The sequence below is a fragment of the Gossypium arboreum genome, chromosome 1 (genome assembly GCF_025698485.1).
Source record: "Gossypium arboreum isolate Shixiya-1 chromosome 1, ASM2569848v2, whole genome shotgun sequence".
Classification (NCBI taxonomy): domain Eukaryota; kingdom Viridiplantae; phylum Streptophyta; class Magnoliopsida; order Malvales; family Malvaceae; genus Gossypium; species Gossypium arboreum.
Window position 1 is genome coordinate 4,651,500 of NC_069070.1, and position 9,762 is coordinate 4,661,261.

Below are 9,762 nucleotides of genomic sequence, written 5' to 3' on the forward strand. Positions count from 1 at the left end.
TTCATAAGAAAACTTAAAAAAGGAAAACTAATGTAAATAATTCCTCAAACATGATGAAACATGTTCCGTTCTAACCTTGGTAGTAGCGTTGACTATTGAATATTTATGCCTACAAAAGTTAAATTGTCCAAAGTCCAACCAACGAATTAAAATAAGTATCCTTAAGCAACTCTATACAATTACGCATTCTCAGGAAATAACAGTGTTTTTTTCAGTAAGAAAACGATTTGAAAATTTAAAATTTAAAAGTTTAGATCCTAACACTATTAAAATTTTCAGTTAAATTCAATTATATAATTTTAAAAATAAAAAGTATCATTTGATAATTATGTAATAAATTTAAATTTACTATGAAAATTTTAATGATGTTAACAAATATTTTAAAATAAAAAGTATCACTTGATAATTATGTAATAAACTTAAATTTATTATGAAAATTTTAATGATGTTAACAATTAAATTAATATTTCTAAATCTGAAAAATAGAGAAATTAAATTTTAAATGTAAAAATATATAACAACTAGGAGTATAATTAGCAACCAATATGTAATGCAATGGCAAAATGGGTTAGCTAAAGTCCAAACTCCTTTTTTTTCTTTTTTCTTTTTTTTTTTTAAGTGCAATGATAGATAAGCAAACTTGGGGCTACCTTTTGGTTGCCCAGGGCAAGGACCTTTATGGATATTGTTTCTGAACCTTGCTAGCTTAAATGTATAAAATCTATAATTTCTAGCCCATAGCAGAGCCAGCAGGGCTTAAAATTGAAAGGCAAGAGACTGGTTTTCAGCTGGAGAGAATGAGTGTGTGAAAGACATTCTCAAAACTGCGTTTTAGGAGATATGCTAGTTATCATATTATTTTTCATAAAACTCCTATCATGTGAATGTGAAAGAGTAAAATTACACAGCATAAAAAAGAAAGGGACCTTCAATGCTAACTCATTGTGCCTGGTGCAGGGAAATCGGGTATAGATGCCTTTAATTCACGGTTGACTTGAACACGATACCACCCTTCGACTTGCATTCAGTTTCCGGTCATTGCGCTTTTTAATGCCATCTCTGTACAGAGTGCTGGCAGCACAAGGTGCTGGCTTACAAATTGGAGGCTGTGAGTTGCATTCCTCACTCGCTCTCTTTCTCAAGTATTCTGCTGCCTGTGCCTTAACTGTGAAATGTGCTTTAAATCACTTTTCAGGGCATGAAATCATGCACATGCAGGAATAAAGCGATTGCATGCTTTTCATTAGCATATAGATGGAAAACATCAATTCGATACCAATGATATGCATACGAAATGGATTGTAAACATGTAATAGTAGAATAAAAGTTAAAATATGGTTCAAAGTTCACCTTTCAATTTTAATCATTCTACGATTTCAATCCTCTATTTTTAATTTAAAAATGTAATATTAGAATCATAAAAAAATTGACAAATAGTAAATATATATATTCAATTAATCCGAATTTTTTTCCTTTAATAAAATTTTCCATTTAAAATATATACATAGATATTCTTATATATATCATTAATATTCTAAAACTAATACCCAACTTTTTCTTGAATTAGTAAAAAAATATTAAGAAATTTATTAATGAAGCAAATCAAGAGAGAATTAATAAAACAACTAAAAATACAGCTCATTTTATTTCAACTATAAAACCTCACTTTCTTCACTTTCTAATGTTAGTATTAGAAATAAAAATGAAAAAGTTTTGAGTATTTTTTATTTCAAAATGTCGCATGACAAATTTAACAAAAGAATTTAACGATGTTAATAATTAAACCTGAATTTTGAAATTTTGCAAACTAGAACTAGATTCTTAAAAATAAAAGTAGAGGGACTAAATTTCAAATTTACAAATAATATAGCAAGTTAGGATTTAAAATGCAAGTTCAGTTGTTAAAATTCTTCTATTAAATTTAGATTCATTGCAACGTTAAGTTTTTTTATTACATGACTATCAACTGAGTGTGTTTTTATTTAAAGTGTCACACTAGTGAGTTTAACACAGGAATTTTAATGGTATTAACAATTGGACATGAATTTTAAAATATGAAAAGTTGAGAGATAGGTTAGAAATAAAAGCAGGACTAAATAAATATACAAAAAGTATAAGAACTTGAAGCATATTTTAATTAAGGATGTTCAAATAGTCAGTTTAGTTAATATCTGAATTAAGCTATCATTAATTGAATTAATCAAAATTTTGAAACTTTTAACTTTTAATTAGACTGAAAGTTTTTTTGAAACTTATTAACTAAACTAAATTAATTTTGATTAATTCAGTCGTTTAATGAAATTAACTGAAATTTGTAGTTTTTTCTTCAAACAAGTTAAAAACATGATAAAAACACAATGAATATTTTTCTTTATTTTATTAATTTATAAAAGTTAAAAAATGCAATAATTACAATTCCTTAGTTTTTATATGGTGGGCTTTTATACTATATATCCAATTTATCTATAATATATTAGGCATATAGCTATCGTTTCATAGATGTACAACATATATTATTAAAATTTGCTAATTGATTGATATTATTCAATTTTAAATAAAATTAATCGATAATTAAAATTAAAAAATTTAACTTATCTTTGATCAAATTAAATTTGATGGCCAACTAATCGAAGTAATTCAATTCAACTGAAAATTGCACATCCTAATTTTAACTAATAAAATATGTACCGAGGAACATACCAGAGCGGGAAGCTGCCAGTGTTAGAGCACAGTTCTTGAGTTTGGTTATTTTTTCAGTAAGTTGCAAATTTTCACACGATTCATCTGTTTTGGACCGTACAATTTCGTTCCTGTGAAAGCATGATAATGCATAATCACAAGCCTGTAGAAGCCATAATCAAATTAATCGAGAAACCCACACTATTCATTTAACTTGAAGAATAAATCCCAAAGGCTTAAAAAAATAAACAATAAAAATAGTCAATTTTTTTACAATTACAATTTAGTTATTTATATTTGAAATGTTACGTTTTAATTATTTATGTTATCGTTTTGTTACGAAGCGGTTACTCTATTGTTAAACTCCGATACCTCCTTAACAGCAGTCTTATGTGGCAATTTAAATAGGTTTTAAATGCCAACTTAGATATTCAATTGCTGGGATAAAAATAGGTTTTTAATTAAATAAATTTAATTTGAACTGCCACGTAAGATATCTAAGTTAGAATTTAAAACCCATTTGGACTACTACGTAGGACCACTGTTAGGGAGGTAACGGGGTTTAACGGTAGAGTGACCACTTCATAACATAATAATAGCATAAGTGACTAAAATGTAATATTTCAAACATAAGTGACTACAATGTAATCTTAAATAAATAAAAGTGATTATTTTTGTAGTTTACCTTTATTTTTATAATTGAAATAGATGGTGAAAAACATTCATTTTTTAAAAATACCTTTGCAGCAATAGCATAGAAACAGTTATCTAATGATTGCTCCGCAAAATTGAGCCATTCCACAGGTGAAACTTGCAACCATTGATGGATATGAGACTTGTGTTCGCGAAGAACCAGAGCCTCGTACCTCAATGCCAAACAACTCTGAACCATAAGAAAGAAAAAATCAAGGACAGGGAAAATAGTAAAATCCTTATATTGCCAGCTTGAAGTACAACGCTATACATATGTGTGTGGGTTTTTACGTTTACATTTCCATATGATCTATGTTATTTTAGATAGACTAAAAAAGAACTCTATTATGCATGACTTTCTTCGTCCAATTTAACTACCAAACGTGTTTTTTTTTTATTGATCAATGCATGATTTTCTTATGGTTCTAGTCGATAGTTGAATACTCAAATATTAAAAAGTATAGAGTTGGATTCATTTCTTGCTAGTAAAAGCATATATGATGATGATGATGATGATGATGATGAAAATTTCAATCGGATGTTTTTATGCCAATCACCGTGACAACACCGAGTGAATTAAACACCGGTAATAGCAACGATCAGAGGAAATTAAGGATATTTTGTAACCTCTATATCGCCGATGATAGCGAAGGCTCCGACGAAGAATTCGAGAGTTGAGAGCTGCTGATCCACAGTTTTGGCTGCAATATGGCGAATAGCGGAGAGAGATTCAGATCTGATGAACTCTTTCAAGGTGGATCGTAGCTGAAAAAGCGATTTAACGTCATTGGAGGCGAGAACTGATTCCAGAATGCGAAGAGAATCGTCGTTGAATCTGCGAAGATCGAAAGGAAAAAAGCATTAAACGTAATCAAAGCAAGATGATGGAAAAATGAAGATTTCGCTGCGACATTGAATGAACCTTTTCTTGTTGATTTGGGAGTGGAAAAGAGCGATTTGCTGAGCTACCATAGAGTCCGTATCTGACATATTTGGATTGGAGAATGGAATGGGAATTGGCGGGCAAGGGATTTGTTTGATTTTTTTTTGGAAACTCTGCTCCAAGTCCAACTGTCGGTACTCATATAAATTTGAAAGTCTCCTCTTTTTTTTTTTTAATATCAACTAAAATGTTCAAATTACGCAATCCCTTTCATGGGAAATTCCGGGAGTCGAAGATGCAGCAAAGTTAGCCATAAAATCAGACTTTCTATAAACATGAGAAAACTTGACAGTCCAATGTCTATCCATCATTTCAACAATGCTTCGCACCAGCCCAACATTGGAGCTCACCTCTTTTATACTTAGAAGTTGCACTACATGCATGTTATCACTTTCTACAAGTATCTTCTTGAAAGCCCTTTTCCAGGCCGAATTAAGACCATCATAATTTGTTCATCTCCTTTAATAGCACCCAAACATCCTCTGGTGGCACCCATCAAATGCCGATCATGGCTCTAATCCTACTTTGTAGGATGATATTATCTGCATTACAATTCTCATTTGCAAAGACAAAGTTCTTACGTTGTTTCCAAATGAACCAGCAGAGGAGTCTAAAAACAGGTCATTCAAAATCATCCAAAAGCAAATTAAGAGAGCTTTCTGTATTATCATTAATCCAAACTGATAAAGATACCTCAAAGAATCTGTTTAAGATGTCATTAGGAATAAGTCTTTGTTGAGTTTTTTCACACAGGAAGAGAAACAGATTTAATTTACCCGGATAAAATATGAACCTCTTGTTGAATTTGGAGCAACAAAGTAATAAACCCGGATAAAGTATGTGTTAAGTTTCAATCAAATGTTCGATGAAACAAAGCAAAGAAATTTTGTGTTTGAAAGCTCAAAACAGAAGCAAAATCGGATGAACAAAATGAGAGAACAAGTTGGCTATACTTGTTACTTGAAAAGTAAAGTTACATGATACATAAGTAAATGGATTACATTGAAAGAAAACAAGGCTTGCTTGTGCAAGTAGCTAAGCTGTAAAATCAGAATAATGACAACCTAAAATGACTACTAAATCAACTAACAATATGATTAATCTTAGCTGAACATTACATAAAAGGATAACAGACAAACTAATAAAAGTCAATTATTACAAAAATGGTTCTTCAACCGAATTACACCATGGACATTTCAATGCCTCAGCTGGACTGCTTGGTCACTTTTATGCTCGTGCATGACTGCATGGTAGCATGCATGTTGCTGCTGTAGTTGCCACCTTTGAACACTCCTCCTTGGCTACAAGGTAGCAAACTCCAATCTCTTTCCTTAAACATTCGAACCTTCCAGCAGCCAATGGCTTGGTCAGAACATCAGCAAGCTAATCCCTCCAACAACAATGTACCAAGCAGATTTCCTTATCAAGTTCAGCTTCTCTTACAAAGTGATACCTGATCTTGAAATGTTTTGTTTTGCCATGGAACACAGGGTTCTTGGTAATGGCAACAGCAGACTGGTTGTCAACCTTAATTTTAGTTGCTTCCATTTGTCTAACATTTAAGTAATCCAATAACTTTCTAAGCCAGATGGCTTGGTTAACAGCTGTAGCAACTGCAATATACTCAGCCTCTGCAGTGGATTGAGCTACTGTTTGTTGCTTCTTTGAACTCCAACTGAAAACACTTGAACCTAGACTAAAGAAGTAGCCTGATGTGCTCTTCATGTCATCAATTGAACCAGCCCAGTCACTATCTGAATAACCAACAAGTTTCAACTCCTTTGACCTTTCAAACTTCACACCAAAATTCAAAGTCCCTTTGACATATCTTAGGACCCTCTTTGCTGCTTTAAAATGTGCTACATTGCAGCAGTGCATGAACCTTGAGAGTAAGCCGACAGTATATAGGATGTCTGGCCTTGTTGCTGTTAGGTAGAGCAAGCAAGCAACCAAACTTCTGTACTAGTGCAACTGGCGTGCTAGCAGGTTTGCACTTTGACATGCAGAATTTGCTTAGAACTTTTAGTGCAAAGGCTTGCTGGCTTATAAAAATCCCTTGTTCTTCCTGATTTACCTCCATACCAAGGAAGTATGTCATCAAACCAAGATCAGTCATCTCAAAAATGTCTTGCATTTGCTTCTTAAAGTTTTCAATCAGTTCATCTTTGCTGCCAGTGGCTAGCAGGTCATCAACATACAATGACACAATCAGCAGGGTCTCATTTTCATCCTTCTTGACATAAAGAGTGGGTTCACTTATGCTTTTTGTGAACCCGAGCCTTGACAAGTAGGCATCAATTCTATCATAACAAGCTCTTGGAGCCTGTTTCAAGCCATACAGGGCCTTTTTGAGCTTGAAGACCTTGTGTTCTTCACCTAGGACCTTAAATCCTTCAGGTTGCTCAATGAAGATTTCTTCCTTGAGAAGTCCATTTAGAAATGTTGATTTCACATCTAATTGGTGCACTTTCCACTGTTTCTGAGCTGCTAAGGCAAATAGTAGCCTTATGGTATCCAACCTTACAACAGGTGCAAAGGTTTCAAAGAAATCGACCCCTTGCTGCTGACTGTAGCCCTTCACAACCAACCTGGCCTTGTGTTTGTTCAGAGACCCATCTGAATTTGTCTTGGTCCTGAACACCTATTTAACACCAATGACTTTTCTATTTTCTGGCCTATTGACCAGCTTCCAAGTGTCATTCTTTTGAATCATCTTCAGTTCAGCCTCCATAGCCTCTTGCCAGCATTTCTCTTTTACATCTTCAGCATAGCAGGATGGCTCAACTATGGTCATGGCACACCTTTCATAGATATCTGCCAGAGTTCTAGTGCCTCGAATAGGTGCATCATCATAGTCATCTTCAGCTTCAGCTTCAATTTCAGTAAGCTGCAGGTCAGGACTATTTTGATCTTCCTCAAGTAGGCTTGCATTAGTTCCATCCCATTTCCAATACCCTTCTTCATTAAACTTTACATCTCTGCTCACAATGATCTTCTTGGTCAATGGATCAAAGATCCTATAGCGTTTCTTCACATTGCTGTAGCCTACAAACACCCCTGGCATGGACCTTTTTTCAAGCTTAGTCCTTTTCTTTGCTGGAACCAGTGCATAGCACAAACAACCAAATACCCTCAAGTGTGACACTATTGGTTTTTATCCAAACCAAGCTTCAAAGGGTGTTTTTTCTTTCACTGCATTAGTTGGAAGTCTGTTCAGCAAGTAAATTGAAGTGTTTACTGCCTCAACCCAAAAATTGTTAAGCATTTTAGCCTCAAACAAAAGGCACCTGGCCATATCAAGAACTGTTTTGTTCTTCCTCTCACAGACACCATTTTGCTGTGGTGTGTAGATGGTTGTTAGCTGATGAAGAATTCCAGCATCATCACATATCTTTTAGAACCTTTGAGATACATACTCAGTTTCATTATCTGACCTTAAGCATTTCAGTTTACAGTTGGCTTGTTTTTCAGCCAAAGCCTTGAATTTGTAAAAGAAGTCAGCAACATCTGACTTTTGCTTTAAAAAAGTTACCCAACAGAACCTAGTGCAATCATCAATAAAGAGTGCAAAGTACATGTTCCCATTTTGGGAAGTGGTCTTCATGGGTCCACAAATGTCTGTATGAACCAACTGGAGCCTCTCTTGAGCTCTTCATGCTTTGTTGGCTGGAAAGGACAGTCTAGTCTGCTTGCCAAGCTGACAGACTTCACACACATTCTTCTTTGGCTCAATGCAGGACATGTCTTCAACCAGGCTCATTTTGTGCAGTAGGCCAAGTGACTTGTAGTTCACATGGCCTGCCTCCTATGCCACAAACTTGACTCATCAGCCTGAGCCACATGTGTCTTTGGTTCTAGCAGATTTATATCCAAAGTGAAACTTCGATCACTCATGGCTACTGTTGCTAACACTTGGTCAACAGCATCTTTGATCACACACACCTTGCCTTAAAAAATGAGAGAGTAGCCCCTTTTCCAGTAACTAACCAACACTTAGCAGATTTTGGTCAATGTCAGGTACATAGAGGACCTCAGATATAGTTTTGTTTCCTGACTTTGTGCCAATCACTGTCTTGCCTTTGCCTTTGGCCTCTATGAGCTCACTATTCCCTATTCTGACTTTGATCACAATTATGGTGTTTAGCTCCTTGAACATGCTTCTGTTTGAAGCCATGTGATGAGTACACCCACTATCAATCAACCACATCTTGCTAACCTTGCTCGTGCTTGCAAAACAAGAAGATGTGAAGACATGTTCTTCTTGTGCTTCAACATCTTCAGCAGTCTGAGCTTGATTCTGATGGTGTAGCTGTGGTTTTGGTTTGTTTTTACACACCTTTTCAATATGTCCAAGCTATTTGCACCCTCTACACTGAATGTCAAGCTTGTACCAGCAGTATTTTTCAAGGTGATTGGTCTTTTTGCAATGAGTACAAGGTGGAAACTTTCTTTTGGTGACTTCTTTCTTGCCTTTGTCCTTCTTTTCTTTCCAAGGCTTCTTGCCTTTGAAGCTGGAGCTCGAGTTTGAACCTTCGTTGCCTCTGGCCTGAAAGGCTCCCTCAGAATACTCCTCCATTCTGTTTGCTCTTCTTTGCTCTTGTGCATAGAGAGCATTTATCAAATCTGTCAATGGAATAGTTGATAGGTCCCTCGAGTCCTTCAAAGAAGAGATCTTTAATTCATACTTCTCTGGCAGGGTTGTTATAACTTTTTCAACTACCATTTTGTCACTAAAATCATCCCCAAGCAATCTTATGTTGTTGATAGTGGCCATTATCCTGTCAGCATACTACTTGACAGTCTCTGACTCCTTCATCCTCAGATTCTTAAAGTCCCTTCTCAAGTTTATTAGTTGCTGTTGCCTAGTCTTCTCAGATCCTTGAAACTCCTCCTTGAGTTTGTCCCATGCCTGCTTTGGACTGTCACAGGCCATTATCCTTGTGAAGATCACATCTGAAACTCCACTTTGAAGGCATGACATGGCCTTGTACTTCTTTGCACAGTCTTCATTATACTGCCTGATCTGAGCAATGGTTGGGTTTGCTCTTAAGGGAGGTGGCTCAATGTCATTTTGAACCACATTCCACAGGTCATGTGCCTACAGGTATGTCCTTATTTTCACAGCCCAGATGTTGTAATTTTCACCAGCAAAAACAGGTGGTGGTGATGGTGAGAAGCTCATACTTGCAGCAACTTAAAAACAGGCCAATAACAACAGCTCCTGCTTCTTTCTTTCAAACAGGAGTCAGCCACAAACTGTGCACAACCAAGGCCCTCAAAGACAACAGGCTCTTGATACCATTTGTTGAGTTTTTTCACACAGGAAGAGAAACAGATCTAATTTACCCCAATAAAATATGAACCTCTTGTTGAATTTGGAGCAACAAAGTAATAAACCCGGATAAAGTATGTGTTAAGTTTCAATCAAATGTTCGATGAAACAAAGC

At 35.1% G+C, this 9,762-nt stretch overlaps 1 protein-coding gene across 1 annotated transcript; it reads right to left on the reverse strand.

The window, feature by feature from the left end:
* Positions 1-983: 983 nt before the first annotated feature.
* Positions 984-4,698, reverse strand: LOC108481574 (protein DOUBLE-STRAND BREAK FORMATION). The gene is made up of 6 exons (XM_017784687.1): positions 4,516-4,698; positions 4,295-4,428; positions 4,000-4,207; positions 3,419-3,562; positions 2,701-2,842; positions 984-1,165 (listed from the first exon to the last, which is right to left on the reverse strand). The coding sequence occupies exons 1-6, from the start codon at positions 4,696-4,698 to the stop codon at positions 984-986; spliced, it is 993 nt and encodes a 330-aa protein (XP_017640176.1).
* Positions 4,699-9,762: the final 5,064 nt, after the last annotated feature.

Bases quoted from the DNA above. Each gene is read 5' to 3' on its own strand.
- LOC108481574 (XM_017784687.1), bottom strand. From the start codon at position 4,698: ATGCATGTAGTGCAACTTCTAAGTATAAAAGAGGTGAGCTCCAATGTT. The intron at 4,429-4,515 runs GTAATTTGAACA...GACTTGGAGCAG, and splicing joins TTTCCCATGAAAGGGATTGC to AGTTTCCAAAAAAAAATCAA. The intron at 3,563-3,999 runs GTTACAAAATAT...CTTATGGTTCAG, and splicing joins CTATCATCGGCGATATAGAG to AGTTGTTTGGCATTGAGGTA.